At 32.9% G+C, this 19,810-nt stretch overlaps 2 protein-coding genes across 2 annotated transcripts; one reads left to right on the forward strand and one right to left on the reverse strand.

Moving 5' to 3' along the window:
* Positions 1-3,998: 3,998 nt before the first annotated feature.
* On the forward strand, positions 3,999-4,687 carry LOC7460844 (uncharacterized). Its single transcript, XM_002316884.4, has one exon. The coding sequence runs from the start codon at positions 4,222-4,224 to the stop codon at positions 4,549-4,551; it is 330 nt and encodes a 109-aa protein (XP_002316920.3). The 5' UTR covers positions 3,999-4,221; the 3' UTR covers positions 4,552-4,687.
* A 1,264-nt stretch (positions 4,688-5,951) lies between these two features.
* On the reverse strand, positions 5,952-9,815 carry LOC7460845 (uncharacterized). The gene is made up of 7 exons (XM_002317481.4): positions 9,251-9,815; positions 8,405-8,545; positions 8,201-8,314; positions 7,939-8,112; positions 7,308-7,423; positions 6,358-6,442; positions 5,952-6,237 (listed from the first exon to the last, which is right to left on the reverse strand). Exons 1-7 carry the CDS (start codon positions 9,725-9,727, stop codon positions 6,232-6,234), a joined length of 1,113 nt encoding a protein of 370 aa, XP_002317517.2. The 5' UTR covers positions 9,728-9,815; the 3' UTR covers positions 5,952-6,231.
* Positions 9,816-19,810: the final 9,995 nt, after the last annotated feature.

Raw genomic sequence — 19,810 nt, forward strand, 5'->3', positions numbered from 1 at the left:
TATTTGTGTTCATCTTGATCATTTGATAATTAAGATTGTGCAATGAGTTCCTTTCATTGCTCAGTGATGCTTGGCGTTTAAAGATGGCATGCTTGACTCTTTTGCATAATTTTTTGTTGAATAAACCCTAGAAGGTAAAAGCTCTTAGTTCTTTTGGTTACTTCATCTTTTCCAGCCATGTTCATGTTTGTGAAGAATCTGTAGAGGAGCATGTATGAATTCTGATTATGGCACTGGTATAATTTTCTTATGGGTTAATACGTACATATTTTTTGGGTTTGTAGCAAATCTGGAACACCATATTTCTTCGGAAACTTGATTTGTTCTTCGATTTTCCTTTTTTTCTTCAAAATACAACTTATTGCAAGAAAATAGTTCGAGACTTTGCGATTACTATCTTCCATGCTGGAGCATATAAATCCTGAGAAACTTGATAAATTTTCAAGTATGGAATTGTTTCATTCAACTTTTTATAATAAGGACAAGAATCATTAGCATTCATAAGCAAATATTTAATCATTGTCTGAGAAATCAAGAAAAAGAAAACAAACGGGCTAATACGATTGAAATGGACCGATCTTAATTACTATTAGTGACTTGTTTTTATTGTTCTTGTCTAGCTCTATGGTCTTGGAGTTCCTCTACCAGCTTATTTTATTACCATTGATCAAATAGAAACTGATTAATACATAACAAAAATTGTAGATGACACAAAGTAGTACAATGTTGGTGATGTATCAGCTGCAGATGTTTAATATACTATAGGAACGTGACAAGATTAATTGACACACATTGTTGTCGCATGAGAAAGATTGATGATCTCGTGAGCAATAAGCAAAAACAAAACAAAAAAATTGATCAGTCGAAAATGAAGTTTACTGACCACTTCTTGGTTTTTCCTTGTGCAAAACTATCAAAAGTTTATATAACTTAAGGACTAAGGTATGTCTTAATGCTGACTTCACAATCGTGAAAGTTATTTGCGCAAACAAATACCAAGATTTGTTATTTTCTCAAGAAAAAAAAAAGGAAAGAAAGAAAGAAAGAAAGCTAAGATTTAGCTTGTTTGGATTGTATCCATACACATCTCTTAATTTCTTGAAAGGTATTCATGGATAGTTCCTTGCAAGAATTTTCCATCAACTTTAATCTGTATGGAAAGCTATGGAGTCTGTGCACATGAGAGAGCTTTCTGATATATGCTTCTAGAGAATCAAAGCAGCTATAGGCTATAGCAAGGGATCGAATTTACAGAAAGTTGATTTTCATTTATTCTAAGAATTAATTAAATATATTAATGTATCTTTGGTGTAATCTCCAAAAGAATGCTAGATATTTGAGGGTGGGTGTCCTTTTCTTGATCTCATCTGGCTAGTGATGAATGAATGATTAGACATAGCTAGCTAAGTATATTCCATGACCTAGAGGCGAAGGTCGCACAAAGATTGACAACAAGAGGCTACCTGACAAATGGCTTTTATCTTGCTGACTATGGGACCATCTCACCATCATCATCAAAAGGAATCATTATCTTAGAACCACACAAAACTATTATCTCCTCTAATTGCATTCCTTTCCAAGGAAAGAGTACAGAACAGCTTTACAAAGAAATTAATTTATTACTGCTTAGTTTTGGAATGTAAATTGATATTTTGACAGAATTTCCCATTATCGTTGGATCCGAATCTCTTTTTTAGGATTATGCTTTCTATTAATTAGGCCTTGAAAGCTTTGCAAATATGATTTAGAGACGAATACTGGTTATAATTAGCTTCCACGATAATCTTTTTTTGACATGCATGCTTACATGTGGCTTTCCTGTGATCGATGCTTTAAGAACATGAAATATTAATAAGTTGAGTGGTTAATTATCAACTTATGAGAAAGAAAAGAGGGGGCAGTCCTTTTTTCTTTCTTTGATCTGAGAGGTCTTCTTGCACCCAGGTCTTTCTCTCCAAAAAAAAAAATGGCCATTTTCAACGTAGATATGCAGTGATATTCAGGAATGCTGTTTCATTTTCATAAATGAAGGTGCCGAAAAGGATGGGGTTCTCATTGATGAGGCCATGGCCAGCCAACTAATATTCTATACAATCTTTAGGCCCATGATTGAGCTTGAAGATCTGTCAAGAGGGATTAACATCTTATTTTATCTGCGACCCACAAATTGACAGATGCTTCCCAAGCTGTTCCAGGCAGCTGAAAAGTACTCTGGACCATCGATGATTTCTAGTTGACAAGGGCCAAGTTGCCCCATAATCCTAGCTTGTTATGGCAAATGGTAGGCAGCAATGTCTAGCTCATAGTTGAACATTTAGCCATGCCCCCACAGAGAAAAAAAGGCAAGAAGATCAAGCTTATTAATCATACTTGTCAGTCATCATCATTACATGAATGAATAAATAATTGAGGATTTGGGTTGCATATAGCTGGCAGTGGGTTGGGCTTGGAATAACCGCGGGTATACATGTCATTCTTGGTGTATTATGGTAAAATGTTGCAGAGTAATTTTTAAAAGTTTTTTAATTAAAAATATATTAAAATAATTTTTTTAAAATCAATACATAAAATTATTGAAAAAGAAAACTAAAATATAATTTGGAAAGCATAAACCATAATTTCGAATGGAAACTTCATTTAAAAATCTATAAGCAAATTCTCTTGAAAATAACATGCTCCTTTGGGGAAATAAAATAAAAATAAAAATAAAAAAAGAAGAAGAAGAAGAAGAAGCCAGGATGCCAGATATGTTTGGTTGAGCTCGTGCAAACACCTGCCTACCCTAATGAGAGTCGGTGGCCTAGCTAGGGGCCCATTGGGCTTTAATGAGAAAATTTCTTCCGAATTTGGGATACAAGAGAAATTAAGGAAAGGTCATTGAGCCAGTGTTTGGTACTTGTGTTTTTAAAAAATTTTAATTTTTTTAAATAAATATTTTATATATATTTTTAAATTTTTTTGACATACTGATATTAAAAATAATTTTTTAAAAAAATAATTTTATTTTAATATATTTCTAAGCGAAAAACACTTTAAACCATCACCGCTACTATAATTCCAATTCTTAATCATTTACTAATAAAATATCAAGTATCGATTAGCAGTTGAAGTTGAATTATACAATGAAAATACCAAGAGATTTCAATCAAGCGAGGTGTTTACTATTAAAAAAAAAAAGTTGAGGTGTTTAATAAACTAGAATGTTTGAAATCCAATTTATTTGAGTTCTTGAAGGAATAATCAAATGTTAGATTTTGTTACATTAAACACTGTTTAATGACCAAAAAACAGTTCATGTTTTTCTAAGATTAATGCTCTTTCATTTATTCTTAGTACGGTTTTTTTTTTAATTATTAAGGAAAAACATGCATTTTTTTTAATGTCAAAAAATCCTTAAATTAATTTTTACATATTGGTGGTGAGTCATTTTCTAGTCATAGCTATAGTTAGATCTCTTAATTGATGCATTGGTGGGGAAAAAAATTCAATTTTTTTTTCAAAATCAAAACTAGAACAATAAATAATAAGTTCAAGTAACATTAGGGTTAATTTCCTCTCTTTAATTTTGAATTTTGAGAGATCTCAATTAATCCCCTTTGTAATAAAAAAAATCTGAAATGATAACATGAAATAAAATTAATTATCATTTATACATCAAACTCCCCAATGGATATATATATATATATATATAGAAACAAGCAAATGAGATTCCGTAACTTTCCTTTAATTTATTGGTCATTATATATATTAAATTCCTTTAAAACTGAATTGGCGAAGGGAGTATAAATATCACTAATTAAGAGAGAAAAAAGTAAAGAAACTAAAGAACAAGAAGAAGAAGAGAAGAAGGTTCCATTCAAAATCTTGGTTGGAGTTGGTGCTTGCGAGTGCTTGTCAAGGAAGCCACTAATATTCCGAGTTAAACATTGTGGTTTGACAAGTAGTCCAACATTTGAAAGTCAAAAACAAAGGTTTGAATCCATTAAGCCTCAAATGACACACTACCAAGTGTTTAACAAGTCAAGGTCTTCTTGCCAAGCCAACCATATGGAATCATGAGAAAATCTTTAAGAACAGCCTTGTCAAGACATGCATCATTGCATTTCTGTATAAAAAGCTTTCAACATGTGATAAACCAACTGTGGCAACGCAATTCTTCGCATAGCCAGCTCAAGATCATACCTCTCTCTCTCTCTCTCTCTCTCTCTCTCGGCTCACAAAATGGAATCCATGTCTCAGAAACAGGCTAGGGGAAGATTACAGCTTCCAACAAGACAAGCACTCGGTGAGGGCAGTAGGGTTAGAAGAAATAATCAAGTTGTATCGATACCTCCTAGGCCACGCTCAACTTGTACGTGCTCAAACCGTCCGGGGTCGGTCAGGTGTAGCAAGCATGGCTACATGGTGCCCGGTGACAAGTTGATCAGAAGACATCAAGCAAATAAAGAGTTATTAAGAAGGGCATTAGCACCACCAAATCGGAGGTTAACCCTTCGGTGGTTTAACTTCCGGCCAACGCCTAGTCGGCTTTCTAACATGTCCATGGCCTAGTTAATTTGCAATATCTTGCTTCTTCTTTTTTCTTCTTTTGTGAGTGAGTTTGAACAGATGGCTGTTCTGTATTTTTCTCAAAAAACGATTTTGTCTATATGTGAACTAATTAACAGCAGTTTTTTTTTTTTTTCAACATCTTATGACTACTACATTAATATGGCATCGTTGTTTTTCAAGCTTCTGGGAAATCATATATCTGCTTGGATAGTCAATGTAATCTTGACACTTTCATACGGTATTGGTATGCTTCGTTGAATATTCAACTGAGAATAATAAATTAGTTCTTGAAGTTGTGTTGAATTTAGAAATTCACAAAGCTGACCTTTTCTTGGTGTTAAAAGGAGGGATGATTTGATATTCTCCAAATTTCATTAAGAGAAGAAAAATCCCAGAAAATAAGAGTAGTTAAAGCTAAAAATTATTGAAGTGCTTTTTCAAGTAGTAAAAGCAAACATTTAGTGCATTTTGAAGATGATATATATGTGGACGAGGGCGCATGCAGACACAATGTGCACGGAATCATGATCTAGCTGGATTAGAGCAGTGGACGCGTTTTGAAGTCAAAAAGATATAGCTGGGTTAATATGAAAGCTATATGAAAGCTGTATATATATAATTTAAATATTTTTTATTTTTTTTACTTCAATTATTTTATATGTATTTTCGGATCGTTTTGATATGCTGATATTAAAAATAATTTTTTTAAAAAAAAATATATTATCTTAATACATTTTCGAGTAAAAAATATTTTAAAAAATAATAGTTACAACACTCTCAAACATCTCTTTAATCCAGTATTTTGTTTTTATGGTTTTTTTTATGTTTTTTTTAATATTAGTTTATTTACTTTTTTTCTTTCTTTTTAATTGGTTAAAGCCAAGTGCAAATTTTATATTGATTTTTTTATTAACCAAAGGATGTATCTAATTAATTTTATAAAACCTGAAATTAAACTGTCGCAAATCCTATATTGATTTGATTTGCAATGTTGTTATTGGTCTCGGCTGAGATTCAGTATCTAATTATTGTTTTTTTTTGCGTTAGAAAGAAGAAACGAATAACACGTAATTGATGATCAGGGTTATCTTGAGTGATAATAGAACCTACTACAATTGTCGGGATTGTTGGAATGGAGACAAGTAGTGAATCATTCAATCAAAAGCCTCTTACGTCCCAGTTGCTCCATCATCCACTTTCTTCCCTTCTCTAATAGCACTGCTACTGCAACTCGTTTTCTTTCTTATGGAAGAGGGCAACTGTGGTTGCAGATAATCATCGTTGTATTTGTTAACTGTGCCTGCAGATTTGAGATTGAAGCTGCCATTGGAATGGTGGGTTTTGAAATTGTCTTTCATTTGGGTGATCAGGCATTTCTTTATATATGCTTACCTGGTAAATTCTTCTATGTTTCATGGAAACTTTCCATTACTATGATTTTTACAGCTGTTAGGAAGTATCTCAAGAAGAGTATAATAATCATCAATAAACATAAATACGCAAGGTTGCAAGATGCGTGGGGTATATACGATAGCCAGTCTGTCCAGCAACTTTCGGCATTGCTATTCTTGCATCAAGATATGGGGTCACGCTGTGGTCTCCTCTGTCAAAGCCCTCATGACAGCATTGAGCTGAGCAACTATCCGTTTTCTATATTGCTCGTGATTTTTTGCACTTCATCTACTCCTGTGAAGAGAAAAAAAAAATGGGTTAGAAAAGGAGAAGACAACTCAAAGCATATCATAACTTCTTGTGCGGCCATTGGTGTATCCAAATAAGACAGTATAAAACAGTTATGCGGTATACCTCAGGGGAACCTATGGACAGAGAACTGGAAGAAGCTTCTACTGTTGCCTCTGATATTCGTGCTTCTGATTTCTCGTTTGAATAACTACCAAAGTGAGAAAAAAAAATCAGCAGTTTTAGAACTCCAGACTAAAGTCAAAAAACAAAAAATCCTTTTATCACCAGACCAAACAGAATAAGGACAGAGAAGACTTTGCTGTGCCATGTCATGTTAGAGAGCATCTTGTGCTCAGGGAGATGCATGGTCCTCCGTGTCCACTTCTCCAACCCAAAAGCATAGACTTATGGGTTCATCTTATATACAAACACTTTGCTTTTTATGTTTATCACTCATATTTGCACCCACCATGTCAAGACCACATACACGATGGAGTTTAGCATAACTTCTGCTACTACTTCTAAGTGTTTTTCAAAAGTATTTTTGGCTTGAAAAAGCATCAAATTAATGTTTTTTTTAGTGTTTTGTGGTGGTTTTGATGTGCTGATATCAAAAATTTAAAAACAAAATCTGAAAAAAAATTCATTTTGATGCATTTTTAAGCGAAAAGCTATCTTGAAAAGCACTTTGCACCACAATTTCAAATACTCCGTACTAGAAGATTCTATATAAATTTCTAGCAGAATTGTAGGACGGACCACTGGAGATCTCCAAACCAGAAATTCATGTGAGAGAATTAGGAAACAAAAAACTTATATACATCCATATTTCACTCGGAAATATTTAGTGTATCAAAATTGTCTCTAAGAAATAAAATTAAAAAAAAAAACCGTATCTCAGTTGTGTAATGGAAATATCCAGTGTGCTCGAATAACTGGGACTTATAACTGTTAATTATTCATCGAGCATGCGTTTCCTAATCACATTTCCTACGAAAAAGAGTCCATTAATGTCTTTCCAGTCTTCATTACCTAATGCATGACAGTTCAGAAAGAAACAATATGCTACTTACGTGGACAGTATGGTCACCCAGATGAGTTCTACACAATCCACCCAAAGGAGTCTTTGTTCCACAGGAACCACACCATATGTAATAAGATGAGCAAATGGCCAAAGCTTCCATCCTGCCTGCACAGTAGACCACATTAAACAGAACAAAATTAAGCCAGGTTGTGAGCAAGAAAAAACTAACTACTAAATTCATGTGTTTCGATCCAGTAGTCCAAGTAATAAACAAAAACCAGACTTCAAGCACATAATTCGGCTTGGATAAACTGAAAACGAAAATGCTCCTCGCCACTTGACCATTTTGAACAGAAAATCAACAAATTTGAAACTTGTTGAGTTGAGGCTTGTCAGTTATAAAATAATTTATGTGCTCATTAAAGTTTTAGAATCGTTGCAAACTAACATTTAAAATTATGAAGAGAAGATAGAGCCATACAAATGAGACCACCATGCATATTAAATTCATGGGTCTCAAACATCCAACTATTAATGCAGAAAGGAAATATTCAAAACCAGTAATGTGGTTTTGCCAGATAGCAGTCTTTCTAACTCCATTACCAGGTGATAATAAGAGCAAACACTAGATCAAAGTTTGGTTCTGGACACAAAGAGGAAAGGGAAGAAGGTTCTCTTACTGTAAGCATCGGCCAAAATGTAGCTGTCAGTTCACTGAAAATGCTGGCGGGCGATTCCAGACGCAAGAATCCCAACACTGTGAAATAAATGCTGTTCCAAGCTGCTGCCCACAAAGTTTGGTCGAAGGCCACTTTGACAGGAACCACCCACCAATCTTGGAATGGAAAAAGCTCCTAGAAGACAGTAAATTGATTGAGTAAATCACTGAATACATCATTATGCCTATTAAACTTCAAAGGAAACTTGAAGTACGTTAATCACCTCGCAAAACTGGTAATAGTAATGTGAAAGGGAGCCGTGTAATGTAAAGCCAACAACGCCTGATCTAAACATTCTTGTGCGGTCAAACTCAAAAATTGGTTTACCTTCATAGCACTGAAGATGAAACAGAAACAACCAAGTAAAAGGACGTATACACAAGAAAAAATAGAATATCACAATATTGGTTTCACAACATTAACAAACCTGTGCAATCCAATCCCCAACGGAGTAGACCACACCACTAATCATCATTTTCGCTAAAACTGGGTTTGTCTTTAGAGCTTCCTCATAAGCAGACCAGTTGTGTTGAGGTGCATATCTTAATATTTCAAAGAGTGTCCACCCCTAGTAGAAAAGTGAAAAATAGATCTTGAAGATCTAGTGGATAAACAACTACAGAATTTAGGAATACAAAAAGACATCAAGAAAATAGAACACATCCAATTATGTCACTCTGCAATGCTTACGGAAATGAGAAAAAAGAAAAGTTAACATCAATAGCATGCAACATCTTAAATTTAAAACACACCAAGAAGGTTTGGATGGATGAATTAAAACAACCAGAATAGCAATTAAGGGTTTTAATGAATCTTCTGTACAAGAAACCAAGAATTCTCTCAAGTCTCAACTCCTTAATATCAAGCTGCATATGTTTGTTTGACCCATAAGTCCCAAACTTTTATCACCATAACCACAATTTTCTAGCAGTCTTAGCCTCCTAGACAAAGCCTTCAGCTTCCATAAAAAATCAGATCTGAATTGCAAAAGTTGAGCAAAAGGACACAAATCCAAAGCTAAAGGTGAAAGCCACGAAAATCATATTGCTTCAAAGCCAAGAAAAGGGAAATTAACTTGAAGCTACTTTTATTTCTCAAGAAAAGCTAAGCATGAAGAACATAAGAAGAAATGGAGATACCCTTGTATTGTCCAACAGGAACAAATTTCATAAGTAGCATGACAACAATAAAAACAAAACTCTAAACAACATATAAAGCAACCAATTATGATTTGATTTGTTCTAAAGACACATAATAATGAGCTTTTACTTACGTGCCAGTAATCATGGTCAATTGTGAGCAACTTGGTAATAGCATAAGTACCAGCAGCAAGAACAATCGTTGCATTGATGGTCCTATCAATTAACCTATCGGACTCCAATTCCCTCTCTCTACTCTCTCCATCAAGACCAGAACTTGAAGCTGAAGAGAATCCTTCAAAAGAGAGCTGCCCTTCACTCCCCCCAAACCCACTCACCTGAGGAGCCAACTCGGTCCCTTCTCTCTCTACTTGATTCGCTACCATCCCTTCTTGCTGGTCTACACTGTCACCACTTTGTACTGGAATAACATCAAACTCTTCTTGGAAAACAGAATTCAAGTGCCAGCTCGGAATGTTTCTAGAGAAAGCTTGGCTCTTTGGCAATTTTGGGGATAGAAACTGCGGGTTTTGCAGGTTTTTTGAAATGGTCTTTTTGGGTTTTGAAAGAGGAAGGAGACTGCGAGGAGAAATGGTGTGTAAAGCAGCCATTTTTTGGCTACCGAGTTGAGGTTGGGAGGAACTGAGTTGAGTTGATCGAGTTATCAATCTAACTGTTTGCTTCTCCAAATTGGAGTGTGTGGAGGTAGTTAGGTTATAATAATAGGTTTTTGATTCGGTGTACTACTGACTATGATATCACATTAGCTTACTTGGGTTTATTTTGATGAACAACTGTGATGAGGTCTTGCTATGTGGGGTCAGGCAACAAGAAATGCTGATTGGTATTGATGATGAGGAGATGAAATTCTATTTTGAGATAGAATGTAGAGGATAATTATTGGCTGAAATTATGAGATGATGAATGCAGTCCACATAAAAGAAAGGCCAGCAGCAGCTCAATGATTGGGAAAATCTAAAATCAGTCCTCTAACCATACACACAGTTTAACTAGATACCTAAACTAAATATTCAATCAGTTGAATCCTCTTAGTAATAAACGAGAACGTTTCCCATTATTAAAAGAAACTAGAAGGAGTAGTTACATTACTATGTATTTTTTACTGTTCCTATAGATTTATTGGCAATATGAACTGAAAAGCAAATGATGATTTCACTCTTATTAACAAAACACAAATGGCCTTAAAAGCAGGGGTATATTAGTTTTTTTTTTTCTATTTATTTGCATAGTAAAATAACTAATATGTCCTTTGAGTTAAAAAATAATACAAGGAAGGGTACTTTCGGTTATTTCATTTCAAGTGCGCAATAACATTACCTAAATATCCTTACATTGAAATTATCTTTCCTTTTAGTCAAGGGGTTTTATTGTCTTTTCCGCTTGGTTTTTCAGTAGTTACCAAGTCTGATTAGGGGCACTTTAGTATTTAGACATATATATATATATATATATATATATATATATATATATATATATTTGGTTGCGCGTGAGTGCTCCCACACTATTCGGAATAAGGGTACAACGTCATCCGAAAGTCAAACTCCAGCTTCCACGACGGCGTTTTAATTCTCACGGGGTCGCCTCCATTATTGGGCAACACGTATGGCAAAAAAATATCGGGTTTTGCACTAGTTGCCATTTCTTTTTTTCTTCTTTTTTTCCTCTCTCATCTTCAGTTTCAAAGCCTTCCCTGCACATTTTCAAAGCAACCCTTTAATTTTTTTTTTTTTAGATTTGGTCCTTGTTTTTTTATTATTTCTTTTATCTTAAATAATCAATGGAATTGGAATTTTCTTTTCATTTAACCCTCATTTGATTTTCTTGTTTTTTAGATTTAATTCTCGTTCTTTTGATTGTTAAGTTTTTTTTAACCATTCTTTTAATTAAATTATCCTTTCAATTACATTCCTCAATATTTTATATCATTCTCTTAATTGCTTCCTTTAATATTTTAACTCATTTTATTTTATATCAGATTTAGCCCTTATTCTTTTTATTGTTATTTGTTTTGTTTTTAATCTTTTTTTATTGGAATTTTCTTTGATTTTGTTCCTCAACATTTTATTTATCAGGATTTTGTTAACCTTTTGGGTCACAGGTTTGAAAGATTAGATCAGGTTCACTCAGATGTTTTTTTTTTCAGGTCCTTTTTTATAATTGATTTTTTCTGATTTCATCCTTCTATGGGATTATCTCAATCTCATGTGTCATGTCACAGGTTTCACGTGTTAACCCAGCTTGACTCGCTCCAATATTGTTTTTTTTTTAATTATTATTGTCATTGCCTATTTGCTTATCATATTATTAAATTAATCAAGATTTAACCTGACTTTCAAGTTTTTCTTACTTATATACAAGCATTATTGTTGCCTAAATATTTTTTAACACATTAAAAAAAAAATTGTATGGCTTGTGGCATGGCATGGGCCACCAGTCTAGTCAATATCTATTAGTATTTTCCATCTAAATTACATATAAATATAATTAATAATGTAGTGTTTGGTTATTGTTTCAGGATAGAAATGATAGAGACAGTAAAGACATAAATGTGTTTGGATGACAAAGACACTGGCATAAAAATAAATATGTCTTTGTGACAGTTTTAGAATGAGTTTTATGTACTTCCAATAAAAGAGACGTGTCTCTAGAGATAATATTTATTATTTTTTAATTCTTAAAATATCCTTGTAAACAACTCTAAATTTTAAAATTATTCAACTAATACATGTAAGAATAAAAAAAATTATTGTCATATTTTTAAAATTTAACTCAGGGCTCGATCTAGGACAAGGCTCGGGTCATGAGTTAGGAGGGTCAACCTGGTTTGACCCAAGTCAACGTAAGTATAAAAGTAGTTATTATCATAGTTTTAAAACCTGACTTGAGGGTCATCCCAAGACAAGGACTAAGTCACGAGTCAGGTTAACTGTTGACCCGAATCAATGTAAGGATAAAAGTGGTTATTATTATAATTTTAAAACCCAACTTAGAGATCAACTCGAGGCAAGACTCGACTCACGAGTCAGGTTGATCATTAACCTTGATTAATGTAAGGATAAAAGTAGTTATTATCATAATTTTAAAACTCAATTCGGGGTTAACCCGAGGCAAGCCCCGGGTCACAGGTCGGGAGGGTCAACTTGAATTAACTTAGATCAACGTAAGGATAAAGTGATTAATATCATAGTTTTTAAACCTGACTTAGAGATTAATCCGGGACAAGGCCTAGGTCATGTATCGAGAGTGTGAACTCGGGTTGACTCAAGTCGATGTAAGAATAAAAATTATTATTATCATAGTTTTAAACCTAACTCAGGGGTTGCCCCAGGTCACAGATGGGGGGTCATCCTGGGTTGAACTGAGTCAACATATGGGTAAAAGTAGTTATTATCATAGTCTTAAAACCCGAGTTGAGATTCGACTAGGGGTAAGGCTCGATTCATGAGTCATTTGGGTCAACCCAAGCTGATCCAATTAAAAAAAAATTAAAGCAACCTTGTTTTGACAAAAAAAAAATCAACAGTTTTTTTACCCATGTTTTATCTTGGATCACGGGTTGACTCGAGTTTTTGACCTGGTCAGGTTGGGTCAATCCTTCCTTAATATTTTCTTAAACCCAAATCAGTCCAAACCCACAGTCCCGAGTTGACCCGCCAGACCAGTCAGGGTTTTATAACTAAAGTAATTGCAATATAATTAGTTTCAACACTCAATATAAACTAAAAAAAATAATATCTAATTATTTTTTAAAAATATGTAAGTTTGACAATAATACATGTTAAGGGTAAAATAGACTTATTATATTTTATTTTATCTTGTCCACCATAACCAAACATGATTAAGAGATAATCACTTTATCTCATACACCATTATCAAACACAATTATATAACTGTTTTTTTTATATATTGTCTTCTTTATCTTCATTTTTTTTTATTTTTTTTTGTCTTGGAATAGTAACCAATCGTCACCTAAAAAATACATTATGAAGGAGCATTTGACTTTTCTTAATCTAAAAATAGAAAAAACTAGCCTTAGATACCTTGATAATTCAATTTTGTTTTGGAGATCATATTAAGAATTATTTCATATTTGAAGGACTAATTTGAGGTTCGTCCATAGTGAAATGGATAGACTTCCAAAGAAAAGAAAACTAAGTTATTTATTTCATCCGTGCAATGAAAAGAGAGAGAGTTCAAGTCGCCAAATTTGACTTCGGTACCCGTTAGAATTGAGCTTTTGCGTACAGTAACCTACAGATCATCAGCGTGCAGGGTCTTTTTAGTGTGTGTTTTTGTAATATAGTGTTAGATAGTTTTTAAAAATATTTTTTAATTAAAAATATATTAAAATATTTTTTAATTTTTATTTTTATATTAGTTCTTTAAAATTATTAATATCTAAAAAATTAATTTAATTTTTAAATAAAAAACACATGAAAATGAAAAAACAAGTTGAATTGTAAAATCAAATACTCTATAATTGAAAACTATAATGAAAGTTCAGAGATTGTGGGTCCTATGAGCAAATATGGATTAGTCAAGACACATCCAATGGACATGAAAGCTACGTTCCTAAATATCTCTAATTGGGTGATTCTAGATAATCTTAGTTTCATGTGGCAGTGTATTTTATTTTTCACCAAATTTTGTAAACCATATAGTTTTTTCAAGGCTGTGATTTAAACAGTTCTTTTGTTTGCACTGAGAAAATAATCAAGTGGTGGAGAGTGCATGAAGCTTTAGGATTCTCACCTTTTTTTTGTGGTTAACATGATCAACTCGGAGGTTGGGGTTAGACCTCTAAGGCTACCTAGAGATCCTTGTGTAGTCAACATTAATATATTCATATAAAAAAATGAAAAAACAAAAACTCAAGTGTGTCAAAGACGATGAGACAGTGATGTTGTCACCCTAGAAAATGATCCCAAACAAAATAAATAATAATAAAAAAATAAAAATCAAATTTCAAAAATAAAAAAATTTAAAAAGAGGTGATATTAAAAAACATTTAATTTCATAGCTTATTTAAAATAAAAAAAATAGTAATATAAAAAACAGGGCCAAATACGAAGAGAAAATAAATTGTTGGGGTTAGTTTAATTTTTTAAGAGGCTAGAGCAAAATTCAAGGGTGAGGAGAGACGAAAAAGAGAAAATTTTATTGTTGGCGCCATACTCGATGCATGTTAAGGGTACATATCGCCCTATCACGTCGAGAGCGTTGAGAACTTTTAAACGTTGTACTTGAAAGCAGTGTTTAGTGGTCGAACAATCTCTTATGTGCCGTCCACACACTAGCACGTGCTACTCAAAGGCTAGAGTTTTTTTTTAATTATATTTAATAAATACAACAATGCATTTGATTACCTTTGGAATTTACAATAAAATCAATGTAAAATGACAAAAAAAGTAATTCAATGAGAGTTTTGTTGGTTTTGTTTGTAAAGGTACCAAAGTAATTAAGCTATTCTAAAAAAATTGAAAATAAAAAAATGCCCCCGAATAGTAGATATTAGATTATTTTGTTCTAGGGTTAAATTAGTAATTTTATTGTGCAATAAAAATTAAAAGGTTTAATGATCAAGGTGCAATTTTATTTTTACATTATTTTAATGAATAGTAATTTATATCTAGATCTACAATAATTTCTCCTTCACCTCTAGTTTTTTTTAACTAATTTCTAACTTGCGATACACTGTGAGTCAAATAAAAAAAAAATTGAACATAAAAAAATTGTCCAAGCAACAAGAAATTATTTGGTATTATTATTAAATCTAACCCAACATGTCCACCTTAAATTCTTTCAACTCTACTCCTTGCCTAACTCGGGTTTAAAATTAACTCGTATGAGAGTTACTTTAACGTGAACCAATCGACTAGGTAAATCCAGAGTCAACCCAAATAATCATTAGTGATTTGGCTTTAAAAAGATTTCAAGATGACATATATTTTTTTCAATATTGATACGACGACATATTAGATCAACTCATGTTTTGCAGCTAAGGCGACCCCTTCGAGTTTCCGGCTGTTTTCTTAACCCGCCAAACTTGCGACTTGAATCATGCACTTCATTGAGTTTAACAATTTAATTTTTTAAACTATTTTTTACTTAATGATATAATAATAAAAATAAATGTTCATAAAATTGAACACCAACCAAATATAAGGATATTTGTTTGAAACTACGATAACTACATAAAAAGCAAACCGAATAAATTATGAAGATCAATTCAATATCAACCAAATGTTGAAAGATTAAATCGAAGAAAAATAAAAGAAAAAAGGATTCAATCAAAAGAAAAGCAAAAAAGGATTCCATAAAAAAAAGGAAGATGGAGTTTAATAACAAAGAAACTATTTAACATTATTATTAAACCCAACTTAGCGGATCAACCTTGAAACCTCCATACCCAACTCTTTGGCTAGCCCGAGTTTAAACTTAATCTACGTGGAAGTTCCCCTTATATGACCCAATCGACTTCGTGTGTCCCAAATGCAACTCGGACGATTGTTAAAAGCATGGTTTGACTTAAAAAAATTCAAGATGATATATTTTTTTTAATATTGAGACAGTGACATATTAGATTAACTTGAGTTTTGCGGTTTAATTCATCAAACCCGCAACCCAAATCATGGATTCCACTGAATTTTAAAACTACTTTTTATATAATAACATAATAAAAAATATAATCTGCTTCGCTATTCATGTGGTGAAATAGATGGGGAGACCCAACTTTTTCAGTATAATAGTTAATTTATAATTAAATTAAAAACTTTATCTGATACCATGAAGCCCAAAAAATAATTAAATCAAAAGGACAAAAAATCTAAGTATCAATTTAAAAAATGAAGAAGAATCCATATAGTTTGTTAGGTAATTTTATTATTTTTGAATTTTAATTTTAATTATCATATTTTGAACATTCCAATCTACCATCCCCAGTAATTTAAAACTAGATCATCTTCATTTTCATTCTTATACGTTTCAGGGCTCAAAACCTTGTCAATAAACTAGGTTAAAAATCTAGCATTTTGATCTGCAACTTTGTTGTGCTAATTATCTTCTTGTACATTATGTTTGTTAAAAGGAATTGGAGAAATGACGGCTAAGAGATGAGGGATTGGATGTATTCATCATTTGGCAGGAAGGAAAAAGGAACTAAGGTCATACTAATATTTTATTTTATTTTTCGTGTTGTATGGAATTACATTTCTTTTATCAAAGAAAAACTGATATGATGCAGAGAAGTCCTCAGAAACCTCACTGTGTGCCATTGCAACTGCCTCATAAACTGATAGTGGAAGAACTGGCAATTCTCCGTCCTTACAAATGGAAAGTGGAAGTAATTAGACATTGAAGAACTATTTTCAATTGCATGTAACATACAAATTAAACAAAAATAGGAGTTTCGTACCTGATGGCATTATTTCCAAGGGAACACTGTAACCACTGTTCTTATCAAGTCGATTGTCAGTGAGAACAGCTTGGTTAGTGCAGCTGAGCTTTGCTCCATTACATGCCCCATCAACTTCCTGGAAACATATGTCTAACTGAATTTGAGTCCTTTATCAGGAGGGCAGCAAATTCCAATAACTCAATGTTTTAGTTTTGAGGCATGACTTTCACAAGATGAAATAAAAAACAAAGCTATCTGGACAGAAAAAGGTAAAAGTAAACAAAGATCAAACCTAGTGTGACAGAAAAGAATGAAGAACAGGATGCAATGGCATGTATCCCGAAACTACACAGGAGAAAACCAAATTGATGGGAAGTTACAATTTCCACAAGGCTGAGGTGAGGTTCAATTACCTTACCAGTTATGTGAAATTCCCTGCTGTTAATTGTGTTGAGTATCCATCTATAACAATCTGAATTGATGGGCTAATATCATCAGTTGATGTTAAATGTAGGGTAAAAGGAACCAGCATTCATTTGGACTAACTACAAGTGAAGGTATATTTATCAAACAAGGATCTGATATTCATTGCTTACAGGTATTTAGGCATGCAGAAAAAGCTAAAACATATGTGAAGTCTAGTGATGGTTTTTAATATGTATCGAGTTATCCATACGTTGGAATTTAATTAGTTTAGAACCTCTGTCTAGTATTCTATCTTATCATATTTCCTATACATCATGTAATTAATTCAATATTTAAACTTGTAGTTATTTTCCTGAAGAAATGGAGTTTGCTATATATGATGGTTGTTGCAGATGGATTGACTTCTCAAGGCTGACGAATATGTTGTTGATAAGAGATCTGTTGTTGATGAGTTTGTAAAACTGAGCTCTGTTGTAACTGAATCTTGTTCTTCTACGTACATGCCCCCGCAATCAAAAGGGTAACGACAGAACCCTAAGATTGTCACGTAGAAACTGAAACTGAGTGGAAGACAGTGGCTTTGTGAGTGTATCAGCATATTGGTCCATTGTAGAAACAAATTTGACAAGCAGTTGTCCTCGTAGAACTTGATCATGGACAAAGTGGAAGTCTATTTCAATGTGCTTTGTTCTAGCATGAAACAACAGACTGCGGGACAAATAAGTCGCACCTAAGTTATCACACCATAGAATAGGTGATGGAGCAATTGGAACATGTAGATCAGTAATGACAGATTTGATCCACTGGATTTCTGAAGAAGCAGCATTAGCCAGGGCCTTGTATTATGCTTTTGTGTTGCTGCCAGCGATAGTTTGTTGTTGCTTGCAGCTCCAAGAAATTAAATTTGCACCCAAATAGGCACAATAAGCATCAATGGACCTTCTGTTGTCACGGTCAGATGCTTAGTCATCAGAATCATTGAATGTATGAAGTTGAAAGGTATCAGTTGCCAGAATGAATAAGGCATGATGAATTATGTGCTTCAAATATCGCAATATGCGTTTGACTGCTTCCCAATTCTCTTCCATTGGATGATGCATATATTCGCCAACTTTGTGAACGGCAAAGGCAAGGTTAGGACGTGTAAAGGACATGCATTGTATGCCTCTAACAATGCTGTAATATAACTGAGGATCATGAAAAGAGATGCCAGTAGAACTGAGTAAGGGTTATGACGTGGACATTGGAGTAAAGCAAGGCTTGGCTTTGTCCATTTTAATTTCGAAGAAGAAGATTCAGTATATATCACAGCTGAGATAAGTAGAGTCCAGAATCATCCCTGATGGCTTCAAGGCCTAGAAAGAAATACAGTGCACCCAAATCCTTGACAGCAAACTATGTCTACAACAAACTAATGACTTGAGTAATTGAATGTATATGAGTACCAATTAAGATGATATCATTGAGATAGATCAGGAAATAAAGAGTGATATGGAACCATGGTGATAAATGTAAAGAGAATGATCGGCTTGACTGCCTATAAAACCAATGGTTTTAAGCTTGTCAGTCAAACATGAGAACCAAGTTCGTAGGTAAAGAGATTTATGTAACTTACAAACATGGTGAGGAAGTTGAGGATGGAGAAAACCTGGAGGTAGTGCCATGTAACGGTCTATGTAAGAAGGCATTCTGGGCATCAAGTGGCCTAAGATGCCAACCACGTGAAACTACCAGTGATAAAACCAACCTTATTATGGTTAGGTTTCACTACAGTACTGAAGGTTTCTCCAAAACAAACATCCTCATATTGATGAAAACCTTTAGCAACTAAACAGGCCTTGAATATGTTAATATCACTATCAGCTTTCCCTTCAACTTTGTATATCTATTTGCAGCCAACAAGATTAGTATGAGAAGGTTTAGGGACCAGACTCCATGTTTCATTGGATAACAGTGCATCAAATTTCGCATTCATAGCCTCCCGCCAAAGTAGATGTTTAATAGCCTCTGAATAACAAGTTTGTTTTTTTGTCATGTGGTTGATTTTTTTTTTATTAAGTGAAACTTTATAATTATTTTATTTATTTTATATGAATTTATTCTCATTTCATAATTAATTTATGAGTTTAATAGATTAACCCGAGTTGACTCAAGTTATTTTTTTTATACACTTTTCTAATTGATTTCTTTATTTAATCTTTCAACATTGGATTGATGCGAAATTGAGCTTCATAATTTTTCTTGATCTCATGACGTAAGTTGCATGTTTGACAGGTTCACCCGAGTTGATTCTAATTATTTTTATAGGTCCTTTTTTAATTGAATATTTCTTAATTGGGTTTCATAATTTTTTTTTTATTTCTATGAGATTATCCCGATCTCATTATATGAGTCATGAATTTGATAGATAAACATGGATTAACTCAGTTTATTTTTTTAGAATCCTTTTTTAATTGATTTTTTTTTCAATCTCACCTTCCAAAAACTCAATCTTTTTTTTTTATTTCATCATTCAATATTAAATTGCTTGGGAATTGAGATTTGTAATGTTTTTCAATTTGCTTTTTATGAAGTTATCTTGGTATTATATATTTAGTTTTTTTTTCTCGATTTTAATTTTTAATATTGGATCTGTTGGAAATAGAGCTTCATAATTTTTTTATATTCTTTTTATGAGGCTATTCCAGTCTAATGACTCAGGTTACAAGTTTAACATCATAGCTTGAGTTGACTTGAGTTGTTTTTTTGGATCCATTTTTTTAATTGATTTTTTTTTATATTTCATCATTCAACATTGGCTTGATTGAAAATTGAGTTTTGTAATTTTTTTTTGATTTTTTTTTCTATAAGG

The sequence above is a fragment of the Populus trichocarpa genome, chromosome 11 (assembly GCF_000002775.5).
Source record: "Populus trichocarpa isolate Nisqually-1 chromosome 11, P.trichocarpa_v4.1, whole genome shotgun sequence".
Classification (NCBI taxonomy): domain Eukaryota; kingdom Viridiplantae; phylum Streptophyta; class Magnoliopsida; order Malpighiales; family Salicaceae; genus Populus; species Populus trichocarpa.

Bases quoted from the DNA above. Each gene is read 5' to 3' on its own strand.
- LOC7460845 (XM_002317481.4), bottom strand. From the start codon at position 9,727: ATGGCTGCTTTACACACCATTTCTCCTCGCAGTCTCCTTCCTCTTTCA. The intron at 8,546-9,250 runs GTAAGTAAAAGC...CTTTTCTACTAG, and splicing joins TTGACCATGATTACTGGCAC to GGGTGGACACTCTTTGAAAT. The intron at 6,443-7,307 runs GTAAGTAGCATA...TCACTTTGGTAG, and splicing joins TGGGTGACCATACTGTCCAC to TTATTCAAACGAGAAATCAG.
- LOC7460844 (XM_002316884.4), top strand. From the start codon at position 4,222: ATGGAATCCATGTCTCAGAAACAGGCTAGGGGAAGATTACAGCTTCCA.